General features: G+C 48.3%; 1 protein-coding gene across 1 annotated transcript in view; it reads left to right on the top strand.

The window, feature by feature from the left end:
• LOC134968978 (uncharacterized) overlaps positions 1–16,782 on the top strand; it is a 116,941-nt gene that overhangs the window by 20,007 nt on the left and 80,152 nt on the right. The window contains exons 4-5 of the mRNA XM_063944659.1: positions 10,948–11,085; positions 14,358–14,487. Of these exons, the coding sequence (XP_063800729.1) occupies positions 10,948–11,085; positions 14,358–14,487 (268 nt within the window). The remainder of the gene's footprint in view (positions 1–10,947; positions 11,086–14,357; positions 14,488–16,782) is intronic.

Below are 16,782 nucleotides of genomic sequence, written 5' to 3'. Positions count from 1 at the left end.
ACGCTCTATGCGCTCCGTGTCCCTCCAACACAAGGGGGGGGAGCAGGCACTGGGGGCATATACCTGGCACTGGGGGGCATATACATGGCACTGTGGGGGAAGACCTGGCACTGGGGGGCATATACATGGCACTGTGGGGGAAGACCTGGCACTGGGGGGCATATACCTGGCACTGGGGGGCATATACCTGGCACTGGGGGGGGAGATCTGGCACTGGGGGGCATATACCTGGCACTGGGGGGGAAGACCTGGCACTGGGGGGCATATACCTGGCACTGGGGGGCATATACCTGGCACTGGGGGGGAAGACCTGGCACTGGGGGCATATACCTGGCACTGGGGGGCATGTACCTGGCACTGGGGGGGAAGACCTGGCACTGGGGGGCATATACCTGGCACTGTGGAGGAAGACCTGGCACTGGGGGGCATATACCTGGCACTGTGGAGGAAGACCTGGCACTGGGGGGCATATACCTGGCACTGGGGGGCATATACCTGGCACTGGGGGGGGGAAGACCTGGCACTGGGGCGGGGGGCATATGTGGCACTGGGGAGGGGGGTATATTTGGCACTGGGGGCATATACCTGGCACTGTGGGGGAAGATCTGGCACTGGGGGCATATACCTGGCCCTGTGGGGGAATATCTGGCACTGGGGGCATATACCTGGCACTGGGCGCATATACCTGGCCCTGTGGGGGAATATCTGGCACTGGGGGCATATACCTGGCACTGTGGGGGGAAGATCTGGCACTGGGGGCATATACCTGGCCCTGTGGGGGAATATCTGGCACTGGGGGCATACACCTGGCACTGTGGGGGAAGATCTGGCACTGGGGGCATATACCTGGCCCTGTGGGGGAATATCTGGCACTGGGGGCATATACCTGGCACTGGGCGCATATACCTGGCCCTGTGGGGGAATATCTGGCACTGGGGGCATACACCTGGCACTGTGGGGGAAGATCTGGCACTGGGGGCATATACCTGGCCCTGTGGGGGAATATCTGGCACTGGGGGCATATGCCTGGCACTGTGGAGGAATATCTGGCACTGGGGGCATATAGCTGGCACTGTGGGGGAGTAGGCACTGAGGGGGCATATGTGGCACTGTGGTGGAATATTTGGCACTGGGGGGAGCAGGCACTGAGGGGGCATATGTGGCACTGGGGGGGGGGTATATTTGGCACTGGGGGCATGTACCTGGCACTGGAGGCATATAACTGACACTGTGGGGGAATATCTGGCACTGGGGGCATATGTGGCACTGGGAGCACGGCCCTAGCAACAAGCACTACCCCCTAGCAACGAGCATGACACCCAGTGCATGAACCCCCTGGTAACGAGCATGACACCCTGAGCATGAAAACCCCTGGCACCGTGCATGGAACCGCTGGCAACGAGCATGACACCCAGTGCATGAAACCCCTGGCAACGAGCATGACACCCTGAGCATGAAAACCCCTGGCACCGTGCATGGAACCAAGAGCATGAAACCCCTGGCAACGAGCAGGTAATTTAAAAGTAATTAGAAGCCTTACTGTAGAACTTAATGTATAATGGGCATTACGGTGTGTGGCATAATGTATCACGGACATTGCGGTGTGTGTCATAATGTGTCGGGCATTACGGTGTATGGTATACTATATCGCGGGCATTGTGATATGTGGTATAATGTCTCAGGCTCATTGTATGTGCTATAATGTATCAAGGGCATTGCAGTGTGTAGCATAATGTATAACGGGCATTGTGATTCCTGTCATAATGTGTCACAGGCATTACGGTGTGTGGTATAATGTATCAGGGGCATTGCAGTGTGTAGCATAATGTATAACGGGCATTGCGATTCCTGTCATAATGTGTCGGGGGCATTACGGTGTGTGGCATAATGTGTCGGGGGCATTATGGTGTGTGCATATTGTGTCATGTGCATTATTGTGTGTGGCATAATGTCTAAGGGCCACTGCAGTATGTGGCATAATGTATACTGGGCATTACTATAAGGAGGAAAAATTACAAATAATGTAAGGGGCATGAATCAGGATTATTTTTCTTTCCCGTCTGGGCGTGCAGGTTGGAAAACTGGGGTATAACGCAGTCTTTTCCTGCAATGTCACGCCCCTTTATGGTAAGCCACGCCCATCCCAACTAAGCCACACACTCTATACTGCCGATTATGGAGGGGGGGGGGGGAATAATTTTTTGGCTTGGGGGAGAAAAATTTCTAGTTACGTCACTGAACTGACTCATTCCTGTAAGCCGCCACCACAGCGCAAACCCCAGGAGAGTACGCTGGTGCACGCCTGCTGTGGGAGGTAGGAGAGGAGCTGCTGCTACCGTTGCCCCGCTGCTGTGGGGAAGGGGGGGACGGGATGGATGGACACACGTGCGAGGCAGTGTTTAAGAGCTGGTACCACGCTTGCCTTGTATTCCACTTCCTAATTGCGCTCTGCCTCCGGTAATTGGGGAGGAGAGAAGAGCCTTCTTTCACTACACAAGGTATCCATCTATGCTCCCTTTCTCCCTGTATAAGTGCACTGCCAGTATACTGTATGTATGTTTGTATATATAGATAGAGGTAGGGGTCTGGCACAGCCACATAATAGACTAATACATTGGGTGCCCTCACAGCAAAGTAGTTTAGCAAAATAGAGGTGGTGCGGCACTCCAATGATTTGCACACTGACACCAATTGAAGTAGTGCAACGTTTCAATGCCCGTTTAATGAATCTGCATTTTTGTCATATATACAATGACCCCCATTCTGCCTCATCCCGTCCTCCAGACCTCTGTTACTCCATCTGCCCCCCCCCCCCCATTTGCCAAGTCCTTCTGCCCGCCCGCGACCATCCCTCCCCATCTTCCTCCCATAATTAATTGTCCTCCCGCAGGGAATACATATGTTTCTCTATCGTCCTAGTGGATGCTGGGGTTCCTGAAAGGACCATGGGGAATAGCGGCTCCGCAGGAGACAGGGCACAAAAAGTAAAGCTTTTCCAGATCAGGTGGTGTGCACTGGCTCCTCCCCCTATGACCCTCCTCCAGACTCCAGTTAGATTTTTGTGCCCGGCCGAGAAGGGTGCAATCTAGGTGGCTCTCCTAAAGAGCTGCTTAGAAAAAGTTTAGCTTAGGTTTTTTATTTTACAGTGAGTCCTGCTGGCAACAGGATCACTGCAACGAGGGACTGAGGGGAGAAGAAGTGAACTCACCTGCGTGCAGGATGGATTGGCTTCTTGGCTACTGGACATCAGCTCCAGAGGGACGATCACAGGTACAGCCTGGATGGTCACCGGAGCCGCGCCGCCGGCCCCCTTGCAGATGCTGAAGTCAGAAGAGGTCCAGAATCGGCGGCTGAAGACTCCTGCAGTCTTCTAAAGGTAGCGCACAGCACTGCAGCTGTGCGCCATTTTCCTCTCAGCACACTTCACACGCAGTCACTGAGGGTGCAGGGCGCTGGGGGGGGGCGCCCTGGGAGGCAAATGTAACCTATATAAAGGCTAAAAATACCTCACATATAGCCCCCAGAGGCTATATGGAGATATTTAACCCCTGCCTGGATTCACTAAATAGCGGGAGACGAGCCCGCCGGAAAAGGGGCGGGGCCTATCTCCTCAGCACACGGCGCCATTTCCTCTCACAGCTCCGCTGGTCAGGACGGCTCCCAGGTCTCTCCCCTGCACTGCACTACAGAAACAGGGTAAAACAGAGAGGGGGGGCAAATTTATGGCGATATTTTGATATATATAAAGCAGCTATAAGGGAGCACTTATTATAAGGCTATCCCTGTTATATATAGCGCTTTTGGTGTGTGCTGGCAAACTCTCCCTCTGTCTCCCCAAAGGGCTAGTGGGTCCTGTCTTCGTTAGGAGCATTCCCTGTGTGTCTGCTGTGTGTCGGTACGTGTGTGTCGACATGTATGAGGACGATATTGGTGTGGAGGCGGAGCAATTGCCAAATATGAGGATGTCACCCCCTAGGGAGTCGACACCAGAATGGATGCCTTTATTTATGGAACTACGGGATAGTGTCAACACGCTAAAGCAGTCGTTTGACGACATGAGACGGCCGGACAATCAATTAGTGCCTGTCCAGGCGACTCAAACACCGTCAGGGGCTGTGAAACGCCCTTTGCCTCAGTCGGTCGACACAGACCCAGACACAGGCACTGACTCCAGTGGTGACGGTGACGAATCAACCGTATTTTCCAGTAGGGCCACACGTTATATGATTTTGGCAATGAAGGAGGCGTTACATTTAGCTGATACTACAGGTACCACTAAACAGGGTATTATGTGGGGTGTGAAAAAACTACCTATAGTTTTTCCTGAATCAGAGAAATTATTGGCATTATACCCTTTCCCGCCAGAGGTTAGGGAGCGCTGGGAAACACCTCCTAGGGTGGACAAGGCGCTAACACGCTTATCTAAACAAGTGGCGTTACCCTCTCCTGAGACGGCCGCACTTAAAGATCCATCAGATAGGAGGATGGAAAATATCCAAAAAAGTATATACACACATGCAGGTGTTATATTACGACCAGCTATAGCGACTGCCTGGATGTGCAGTGCTGGGGTAGTTTGGTCAGAGTCCCTGATTGAAAATATTGATACCCTGGACAGGGACAATATTTTACTGTCGTTAGAACAAATAAAGGATGCATTTCTTTATATGCGTGATGCACAGAGGGATATCTGCACACTGGCATCACGGGTAAGTGCTATGTCCATTTCGGCCAGAAGAGCTTTATGGACGCGACAGTGGACAGGCGATGCGGATTCAAAACGACATATGGAAGTTTTGCCGTATAAAGGGGAGGAGTTATTTGGAGTCGGTCTATCAGATTTGGTGGCCACGGCTACAGCCGGGAAATCCACCTTTCTACCTCAAGTCACTCCCCAACAGAAAAAGGCACCGACTTTTCAACCGCAGCCCTTTCGTTCCTTTAAAAATAAGAGAGCAAAGGGCTATTCATATCTGCCACGAGGCAGAGGTCGAGGGAAGAGACAGCAACAGGCAGCTCCTTCCCAGGAACAGAAGCCTTCCCCGGCTTCTACAAAAGCCTCAGCATGACGCTGGGGCTTCTCAAGCGGACTCGGGGACGGTGGGTGGTCGTCTCAAAAATTACAACCGAAGCCGGATGGCTCGGTAAGGCCTATTCTAAATCTGAAGTCCTTGAACCTGTACATAAAGAAGTTCAAGTTCAAGATGGAGTCACTCAGAGCAGTGATAGCGAACCTGGAAGAGGGGGACTTTATGGTATCCTTGGACATCAAGGATGCGTATCTCCACGTTCCAATTTACCCCTCACACCAGGGGTACCTCAGGTTCGTTGTACAAAACTGTCACTATCAGTTTCAGACGCTGCCGTTCGGATTGTCCACGGCACCTCGGGTCTTTACAAAGGTAATGGCCGAGATGATGATTCTTCTTCGAAGAAAAGGCATATTAATTATCCCATACTTGGACGATCTCCTAATAAGGGCAAGGTCCAGAGAACAGCTAGAGATGGGATTAGCACTGTCTCAAGAAGTGCTAAAACAGCACGGGTGGATTCTGAATATTCCAAAATCCCAGTTAATGCCGACAACTCGTCTGCTGTTCCTAGGGATGATTCTGGACACGGTTCAGAAAAAGGTTTTTCTCCCGGAGGAAAAAGCCAAGGAGTTATCCGAGCTTGTCAGGAACCTCCTAAAACCAGGAAAGGTGTCTGTACATCAATGCACAAGAGTCCTGGGAAAAATGGTGGCTTCTTACGAAGCAATTCCATTCGGCAGATTCCACGCAAGAATTTTCCAAAGGGATCTGTTGGACAAATGGTCAGGGTCGCATCTTCAGATGCACCTGCGGATAACCCTGTCTCCAAGGACAAGGGTGTCTCTTCTGTGGTGGTTGCAGAGTGCTCATCTATTGGAGGGCCGCAGATTCGGCATACAGGATTGGATCCTGGTGACCACGGACGCCAGCCTGAGAGGCTGGGGAGCAGTCACACAAGGAAGAAACTTCCAGGGAGTATGGACGAGCCTGGAAACGTCTCTTCACATAAACATTCTGGAACTAAGAGCAATATACAATGCTCTAAGCCAGGCAGAACCTCTGCTTCAGGGAAAACCGGTGTTGATCCAGTCGGACAACATCACGGCAGTCGCCCATGTGAACAGACAGGGCGGCACAAGAAGCAGGAGTGCAATGGCAGAAGCTGCAAGGATTCTTCGCTGGGCAGAGAATCATGTGATAGCACTGTCAGCAGTGTTCATCCCGGGAGTGGACAACTGGGAAGCAGACTTCCTCAGCAGACACGATCTTCACCCGGGAGAGTGGGGACTTCATCCAGAAGTTTTCCACTTGCTGGTAACCCGTTGGGAAAGACCAATGGTGGACATGATGGCGTCTCGCCTCAACAAAAAACTGGACAGGTATTGCGCCAGGTCAAGAGATCCGCAGGCAATAGCTGTGGACGCGCTGGTAACGCCTTGGGTGTACCAGTCGGTGTATGTGTTTCCTCCTCTGCCTCTCATACCAAAAGTATTGAGAATTATACGGCAAAGAGGCGTAAGGACGATACTAGTGGTTCCGGATTGGCCAAGAAGGACTTGGTACCCGGAACTTCAAGAGATGATCACGGAAGATCCGTGGCCTCTACCTCTAAGGAGGGACTTGCTTCAGCAGGGTCCCTGTCTGTTTCAAGACTTACCGCGGCTGCGTTTGACGGCATGGCGGTTGAACGCCGGATCCTAAAGGAAAAAGGCATGCCGGAAGAAGTCATTCCTACTTTGATTAAAGCAAGGAAGGAAGTAACCGTGCAACATTATCACCGAATTTGGCGAAAATATGTTGCGTGGTGCGAAGATCGGAGTGCTCCGACGGAGGAATTTCAACTGGGTCGATTCCTACATTTCCTGCAATCAGGATTGTCTATGGGTCTCAAATTGGGATCTATTAAGGTTCAAATTTCGGCCCTGTCGATTTTCTTTCAAAAAGAATTGGCTTCAGTCCCTGAAGTCCAGACCTTTGTTAAGGGAGTGCTACATATACAGCCTCCTGTGGTGCCTCCAGTGGCACCGTGGGATCTCAATGTGGTTTTGGACTTTCTAAAATCTCATTGGTTTGAACCACTAAAGAAGGTGGATTTGAAATATCTCACATGGAAAGTGACCATGCTTCTAGCCCTGGCTTCGGCCAGGAGAGTGTCAGAACTGGCAGCTTTATCGTACAAAAGCCCATATCTGATTTTCCATTCGGACAGGGCAGAACTGCGGACTCGTCCGCATTTTCTCCCTAAGGTGGTGTCAGCATTTCATCTGAACCAGCCTATTGTAGTGCCTGAGGCTACAAGTGACTTGGAGGACTCCAAGTTACTGGACGTTGTCAGAGCATTAAAAAAATATATATTGCAAGGACAGCTGGAGTCAGAAAATCTGACTCGTTGTTTATATTGTATGCACCCAACAAGATGGGTGCTCCTGCGTCTAAGCAGACGATTGCTCGTTGGATCTGTAGCACAATCCAACTTGCACATTCTGTGGCAGGCCTGCCACAGCCTAAATCTGTAAAGGTCCACTCCACAAGGAAGGTGGGCTCATCTTGGGCGGCTGCCCGAGGGGTCTCGGCATTACAACTTTGCCGAGCAGCTACGTGGTCAGGGGAGAACACGTTTGTAAAATTTTACAAATTTGATACTCTGGCTAAGGAGGACCTGGAGTTCTCTCATTCGGTGCTGCAGAGTCATCCGCACTCTCCCGCCCGTTTGGGAGCTTTGGTATAATCCCCATGGTCCTTTCAGGAACCCCAGCATCCACTAGGACGATAGAGAAAATAAGATTTTACTTACCGATAAATCTATTTCTCGGAGTCCGTAGTGGATGCTGGGCGCCCATCCCAAGTGCGGATTATCTGCAATAATTGTACATAGTTATTGTTAACTAATTCGGGTTATTGTTGAAGGAAGCCATCTTTCAGAGGCTCCGCTGTTATCATACTGTTAACTGGGTTTAGATCACAAGTTGTACGGTGTGATTGGTGTGGCTGGTATGAGTCTTACCCGGGATTCAAAATCCTCCCTTATTGTGTACGCTCGTCCGGGCACAGTACCTAACTGGAGTCTGGAGGAGGGTCATAGGGGGAGGAGCCAGTGCACACCACCTGATCTGGAAAAGCTTTACTTTTTGTGCCCTGTCTCCTGCGGAGCCGCTATTCCCCATGGTCCTTTCAGGAACCCCAGCATCCACTACGGACTCCGAGAAATAGATTTATCGGTAAGTAAAATCTTATTTTTACCGACAGACGGGATGCCGTCTGTCAGCATCCTGACAGCAGCATCCCGTCCGTCAGAATGCTGGCAGGGGGCGTGCGCAATGAAGGCCCTTGCTTGTTGCGCTCGCAACGCAGTGGTCTCGGTGGTTCCCATCCCACTCTATTGGTGTTGTGGACACCCACGAATGGGAATAAGACCTGTGAGACGGTATTCTGGTGTCGGTATCCTGACCGCTAGGAATCCCGACAGCCAGCAAAATGATTGCCTCCCCTCCCGCAGTATCGATCACATAATAGACTCACTTTCAGCTCCAGGCCCATGTGGACCCTAAACTGGCACTGGTCTGCTGGGATGTATCATTAGCACAAGGTTAAAAATGCAGCCAAACCTCCAAAAATGCAGTTTTCAGAGGTTTGGCGGCTTACTACTTATCCACCAAGCCTAGACCCCAGGGCTTGGATGCGGTGGGCAACACCATCTTTAGATGGGCTTCTATCACATTTCCCATTGGACCCCTCCCAGCACCCCCCAGTGGGGCGCATCAGCCCACGCATGCACAGATAGGACTCCGGATCATACACCGGGAAGTTCTACTGTATCATGGCAAAGAATAGCTCTCACCGCAAGAGCTGTCCTTTGGAAATTTCTTCATGCATACGCCATTATGCTTGCAAAGAATGGCAGGATATATATATATATATATATATATATATATATATATAGCCTGCAGGATCAATATTGGTGTGGTGTGTGTATATATATATATATATAATTTTATTTTTTTACCTCTATATAGGGGGGCACCTGTATTTATATTGCCTCCGGGCGTCTAGGACGAACTTACGCCACTGGGCCTATTTACTAATGTTCTGCAGTCAGGCTCCTTTTATATTGTCATAATTAGCTTATCGCAACGATAGAAATCCACTCAATCTATCAATAAAATATTGCAAGGAGAGATGCTCTACTGCTTCACTGGGCCAGTCTGTGGGAATCCGAGCATCCAGTTATGCTGGGTACACACTTGCTGATACAGTTCATACAACTGCTGAGTGATATATCGTCCCAGCTGTATACACCCAATGGGGGAGATTCAAATGTTTGAAAAGTCGGTTGGGAGTCTGTTTTTTCCTGTCTATTAGATAGGAAAAAACAGACTCCCATCTGACTTTTCAAACATTTGAATCTCCCCCAATATGTCCATGATCGTTGTTCACAGATATATTGCGGCGGCCACCAGCACAACAAATGCCGGTGTGACATGCGACCAACCGACGCTTATGCTGGCCAAAGGAAGCAGGTAAATTTACACCAACCTTCTTCCTCAGGCCAGACATATCCACCAGCCGATTAGTAAGTATGTATGCACAGGCAAATACATACTAAGGGGTCTGTTCATGAAGCGGTGAAAAGAGTGGAGAAGTGAGCCAGTGGAGAAGTTGCCAATGGCAACCAATCAGCTGCTACGCATAATTTTATAGATTGGACTTGATCATGTTACTTCAACACTGATTGGTTGCCATGGGCAACTTCTCCACTGGCTCACTTCTCCACACTTTCATGAATAGACCCCATAATAGGTTGGCAGGTTGGCCGAACAACTGATCCGTTGGCCAAGTAAGTACCCCACATTAGCTAGTTTGCTTGTGCTCAGAGTTACTGTAAGTTGAGACTTGGGCTTTCAATTCCAATAAATCAATGTTTAAAAGAATTAAAAGCCATTGAAGACTGATAAAATGTTTTATGTGTTAACAATAGTATTAGTTGGCGTTAACAAAACAAGAATTGGGCTTTATGTTAGGGCTTTTCAGCCTAAAAAATATATGCCGCAAAAGTCTTCAAAATACTTAGAATGCTCATCATCAACTCCTCATTACCAAGTCACAGCTTGAAGATGCCTGTTTTGATTTCCACATTGGGGCAGATGTATTAAGCCTGGAGAAGTGATAAAGCAGTGATAAGTGCAAGGTGATAACGCACCAGCCAGTCAGCTCCTGCCAAATTTACATATTGGAGCTGATTGGCTGGTGCGTTATCACTTTGCACTTATCACTGCTTTATCACTTCTCCAGGCTTAATACATCTACCCATGACTTATGCTTATCAAATCAGTAAACTTGCTCATATCAATCTATGGTGGAGAGCTGGCAAGTTAAGTAATGCCGCTGTTCTTGTTAAATATCCAATCTTCCCTATGCCATATTATTGCTGGAAGCAGGCTCCGAAGGTCAATGAGATACAGCAATAGTTTTGCCAACAGCTGGTACACCGATTGAGGTGGTAGGTGAGCAGATACTGATTACCCAGGCCCAGCACTGACTGAGGGGCCTGGCAAGGTGGGGAGGAAGAGAAATTTAATTTCTCCTCCTCCTCCACAGCTCACTGGCCATTCAGTGGCTGTCTTGTAATATTTTTTTCTTTCTTTCTTTCTTTCTTTCTTTCTTTCTTTCTTTCGTTCTCCTGAAGGGATGTGACCATACCTCCTTGAATTCAGCCACACCCCTTTTCTCTTCACAGTCTGCAGTTTCTCTCTGGACTCTTTTTGTTGTTTGCAGGGCTTGTTAATTATGGAGAGGCCCTATGTCCCCATTTATTTCCTGATGATGAATAGACCCCATAGTCCAATATTATTTCAGTGTGTTCATCTGATATATTCCATTTTGGATGCAAAGAGAACTCTACTTTATGTCTCAACAGGGAAAGCAGCTGCTGCTGGGTCTCCAATCTGTATTCTGTTAGCGGGTGGCAGCTTACAAGTTCTGTGGATTTGGGAATCAGATCGGACACTAAGAAGCCCAACAGCTCCCCTGTGACCACTACAATACCCATTATCAGGTACAGGACCATGGCGCAGTCAGTGATACATTTGATGGAAATCTGTGAAGAAAAAAGCAGATTCCCACATTTTATGTGCTGAATGCTTACTCTTGTTCTTGATAGATTATTCAACTTAATAACGGTGCTAAATAAAGTTAACTATGAGTAACAGTTGCAATTAGTGGGTAATTGACAAACCTTAACAAAGATAGACATAGCAAGATTCTCAACTGCCAGATTATTGTGCTCTCTGCCTCCTGATCCAGTGTATGACCTGTCCTTAGCTATTACTAATGATCTAACCTTCACATTGTCTAAGGACTGCTCTATTTCTCTGACCCCCGTGGCTACTACAGATCATCCCACCGCTCCCACTGCACAAAGCTACAGATTGTTATCCGGCTCCCAGATCCGGACACCACCCCTTACTTTTGGAGTTCTCAATTCAGCTCCCAGGCTTCGCTGTATATGAAGGCCTTGCTTAGGTTCTATGACTTAGAGAGGACATAGTGCTGAAAAGATCTTCTGTACAAAGGAATCAGGAGGGGAAGATCCAGTGGTATAACTATAATGGGTGAAGGGTGCACGGTATACATGGGGACCTGGAACAGAGTCTACAAACATTTGCCACCTGCAATAGAGAAAGGGGCATGCACAAATGTCTCCTCTCTTAATCCGCCCATGGGAAGAGCCTTGTGGCATGCTTGCCTAGTATAGGAGGAAATTACCCCACAGGTGCCACTCAGAACATTCTCTGGAGCCACCTTGTGGCACTACTGGCAAGGGTTACCTATGCTTAGAACAGTGATATTAGAATTAAGGGGGCTATTCATGAAGCAGTGAAAAGAGTAGAGAATTGAGCATGTAGAGAAGTTGTGTTAGGTGCGGCGGCTCTCGCCAGCGCCCGACCGTTTCTAAGCAATGGTCCTGGCACGTCACGGACACCGCGCCTCCTCCTGTTCCCCGCACGGGGCCTGGCGCTGAGCCGCCGGGTCCATAGCAACGGGGACGCCACAGGTGGACCGCGTTCCCCATTGCTATCCAATTAATCAAGCACCTGTCAGCATGTTGTCATGCAGCAGGGCAGCTGCACAACATTTTCTAATTAGGTTCTATGCAGCCACAGAGACCTGTTATATTCTCCCTCAGTGCTTTACACAGACGCCAGTGATAGCTTCCTGTGAGCTGTTCCTGCTCTGGAGAAATTCCCTGTCTGGTGTGCTGTGGTCTGGTCTACCTTGTTCCTGTGGTGCTGACTCCTGAGGTTCTTCCAGCCTTCCTGTTGGTAGAAACCTGTGTCTTCAGATCTCGAGGTTCCTACTCACCTGCGGTTGCTCCCCGGTGTTGTGAGTAGCGGCCTTTGCCGCGTCTTGCGGCCTTGGCCATAGAGTTTCCGTTATAATCTTTTGCTGGTGTTTTTGCGGAGGTGCTCCGCCACAGCTGTCCTCCCCGGTACACGACGGTGCCGTGTAGGGGTGGACAGTGTTACCTTTGTTGCCTTTTCCATTGGCGGCCGTGCGGCACATACGTTTAGTTTTTTAGTTCTACAGTAACCCCTAGCTCTGTGTTTTGTTTAGTTAGAGGTCCCCTTGTTTCCATCCAGTCTCAGTTTACGCCTTGTTTCATACTAAGACCGGGGGGCATCGGAGTTGGGCAGACTTAATACGCCCTTCAAACGCGGCTGCCGTGGGTCCAAGAACACATAGTCTCGCAGGCGTAGACTGACCACGTGGGTGGAACAACGGAGTTAGGGTCCTACGGGTACTGCTTTACTTTGTCCTGAATATCAGCGTCACGTTCCGGTGCTCGGGACTTAACCACTCAATATCTTACGTTCGGAGCACAGAGAACGTAACAGTTGCCCATGGCAACCATTCAGCTGCTCCGTACAATTGTATAGTATGCAAATTATAAATGTTACTGATTGGCAGCCATGGGCAACTTCTCCAACCTTTTCACTGTTTCATGAATAGACCTTTACACTAATCTCTATCTGACCCAGTCATAATAATCCTACCTCTTAAGTACGTAGTAGTGTAATATGATAGACATCACTTATTTCAGCAATTTTGATCATAATTTCCAAATTATTATGACAATAGCGCATTGTACATGTTCCACTTCCGCTTTTGTTAATCCACCCATTTTTATCCATATATTTTATTGTGCCTACAGACAAGATACTTCCATTTATTGAAATGTCCAAAATAAAACTCAAATGTATCATTCTTTTCTGGTCACAAATGTCATCATATCAGATATATACTAAGACAAGTAATTTTTCATTTGTTTCCAGTATGCACTGTATGCTGTTCATCTCCCACATTATAGGTGATACCAGGGCCGTCTTAACAGCAGTGTAGTCCCCTGGGCACAGCAATGCACTGGGGCCCCTACCCATCCTCCAGTGTTAGGGGTGGGGGGTGCTATCAGCGGCAGCTTTGATGCCCCGCGGGCAGTATGGGGTGTTCTATCTTCCGCTCAGCATGTAGGACCTGAAGCAGTAATTTCTGCTAATTACTCCTTTACTGCACAGATGGGGCTAAGCTGTAGAAGGGGGCATTGGGTTGAATGAAGAAGCCCTGGTACATGTCTTCCAGGGTGGTAGGACAGGGTTTAATATGCAGGGGAGGGGTGTATAGTTGAGTGGGCTTAATATTCATAATTTTCTGGTGGGAATGCAGCTTGCTTGACTGCAGATATCTCAAGTTCCAGAAAATAGATTTTGTAGCTTTCAATGGTATGAGGAACTGGAGAGTCCCACCTTTCAGGAGGTTCTGGGGACTCAGGGATCAGAGCTCAGGAGCCAGAGCAATTCACCAACAAAAATATAAAACTGCATATTAGGCGTGTGGAGCTGGAGCAGGGACCAGCTGCTTGAAGGATGATATCTCTGGTTATGGGCATAGTGGAGAGTCACAGCTTTTGGAGTATACCCTCATAAAAACTCTAAGTCAGACAGAACCTGAGATATCTGGCTGGGAAGAGCAATTAACAGGCTTGGATGGGGACAACTGCTTTCAAGTCGGATATCTCCGGTTCCTCAGGGCCGATTTTCTCCGGTTCCCCTGGGGCCCTTGGTCAAGAGTCCAGTTAGCCCATACGAAAAGACGGCCCTGGGTGATACAAAGTAGATGCTGAGACACTACCCTCCAGGCTGTACCCAGCACACAGTCATACACTCCAATGACTATAGCAGCTGTGATGGTGTTTTATAGAATGCTTCTTTGCCTTTTAAATAACCAGGTTATAAACTGATAATTTGTATACTTCTGTGTTTTCATTTTAAGGATTCCTCAGAATTGTGCAACCACCGTTAGCCTATTGGCCCATGATTCTGATGGAGACTCTGTGAGGTGCCGATACGGATATCGCTATGGAGAATGCTCAAGTTGTTATTCGCTTTTTGCTTTAGATGAAGTAAGTTTTCTTATCATGTTTTGACCGTCCCTAAACTGTGGATATGTCCTTTAAAATACAGTGCAGTAACTAGACATTTTGGTGCCCTGTGTCAGAAAGATAATTGGTGCACCACCCATATTTCAAAACAGGAATAGTGCACCAAAAATAAAGGGGATTGACTTTGTGCGGCAGGGGCGTGGCCACAGATTAGTATCAGTTCACATTACACTACACGGTAGTGTCCTTTATTCACATTATACCGCACAGTAGTGTCCGCTATTCACATTACACCACACAGTAGTGTACGTTAGCCACATTACACAACACAGAAGTGTCCGTTATTCACATTGCACCACAGAGTAGTGTCCGTTATTCACATTAGACCGCACAGTAGTGTCCGTTATTCACATTACACCGCACAGTAGTGTCCATTATTCACATTGCACCGCAGAGTAGTGTCCGTTATTAACATTCCACTGCAGAGTAGTGTCCGTTACGTTACTCACATTACACTGCACAGTAGTGTCCATTATTAACATTACACTGTACAGTAGTGTCTGCTATTTACATTACACCGCACAGTAGTGTCCATTATTCACATTATACCGCACAGTAGTGTCCGTTAGTCACAGTACACCACACAGTAGTGTCTGTTATTCACATTACACCACACAGTAGTGTCCGTTATTCACATTACACCGCACAGTAATGTCCGTTAGCCACATTACACTGCACAGTAGTGTCCATTGGCCACATTACACCACACAGTAGTGTCCGTTAGCCACATTTCACAACACAGAAGTGTCCGTTATTCACATTACACCGCACAGTAGTGTCTGTTATTCACATTACACCGCACAGTAGTGTACGTTATCCACATTACACCGCACAGTAGTGTCCGTTATTCACATTACACTGCACAGTAGTGTCCGCTATTCACATTACACCGCACAGTAGTGTCCGTTAGTCACATTACACCACAGAGTAGTGTCCGTTAGTCACATTATGCCTCACAGTAGTGTCCATTATTCACATTATACCGCACAGTAGTGTCTGTTAGTCACATTACACCGCACAGTAGTGTCCATTAGCCACATTACACCACACAGTAGTGTCCGTTATTCACATTGGCCCTCATTCCGAGTTGTTCACTCGCTAGCTGCTTTTAGCAGCATTGCACACACTAAGCCGCCGCCTACTGGGAGTGAATCTTAGCTTAGCAAAATTGCGAACGAAAGATTCATATAATTGTGAATAGAAATTTCTTAGCCGTTTCTGAGTAGCTCGACACTTACTCTGCCACTGCGATCAGTTCAGTCAGTTTCGTTCCTGGTTTGACGTCACAAAAACTCCCAGCGTTCGGCCAGACACTCCCCCGTTTCTCCAGCCACTCCCGCGTTTTTCCCAGAAACTGCAGCGTTTTTTCACACACACCCATAAAACGGCCAGTTTCCGCCCAGAAACACCCACTTCCTGTCAATCACACTCCGATCAACAGAACGAAGAAAAAACCTTGTAATGCCATGAGTAAATTACCAAACTTCTTAGCAAATTTACTTGGCGCAGTCGCAGTGCGAACATTGCGCATGCGCAATTAGCAGAAAATCGCTGCGATACGAAGAAAATTAACGAGCGAAAAACTCGGAATGAGGGCCATTATACCGCACAGTAGTGTCTGTTAGTCACATTCCACCGCACAGTAGTGTCCATTAGCCACATTACACCACACAGTAGTGTCCGTTATTCACATTACACCGCACAGTAGTGTCCGTTAGCCACATTACACCACTCAGTAGTGTCCGCTATTAACATTACACTGCACAGTAGTGTCCGTTATTCACATTACACTGCACAGTAGTGTCCATTAGTCACATTACACCGCAGAGTAGTGTCCATTAGTCACATTACGCCACACAGTAGTGTCCGTTAGTCACATTACACCGCACAGTACTGTCCATTATTCACATTATACTGCACAATAGTGTCCGATAGTCACATTACACCACACAGTAGTGTCCGTTAGTCACATTACACCGTACAGTAGTGTCTGTTATTCACATTACACCACACAGTAGTGTCCATTAGTCACATTACACCGTACAGTAGTGTCTGTTACTCACATTACACCACACAGTAGTGTCCGTTATTCCCATTACACCGCGCAGTAGTGTCCGTTAGTCACATTACACCACACAGTAGTGTCCGTTATCCACATTACACCGCACAGTAGTGTCCGTTATTCACATTACACCGCAGAGTAGTGTCCGTTAGCCACATTACACCACTCAGTAGTGTCCGCTATTAACATTACAC

Source organism: Pseudophryne corroboree, chromosome 11 (genome assembly GCF_028390025.1).
Source record: "Pseudophryne corroboree isolate aPseCor3 chromosome 11, aPseCor3.hap2, whole genome shotgun sequence".
NCBI lineage: Eukaryota > Metazoa > Chordata > Amphibia > Anura > Myobatrachidae > Pseudophryne > Pseudophryne corroboree.
Note: the sequence above shows the minus strand (reverse complement) of the source record. Positions and strands in the feature narration are given on the sequence as shown.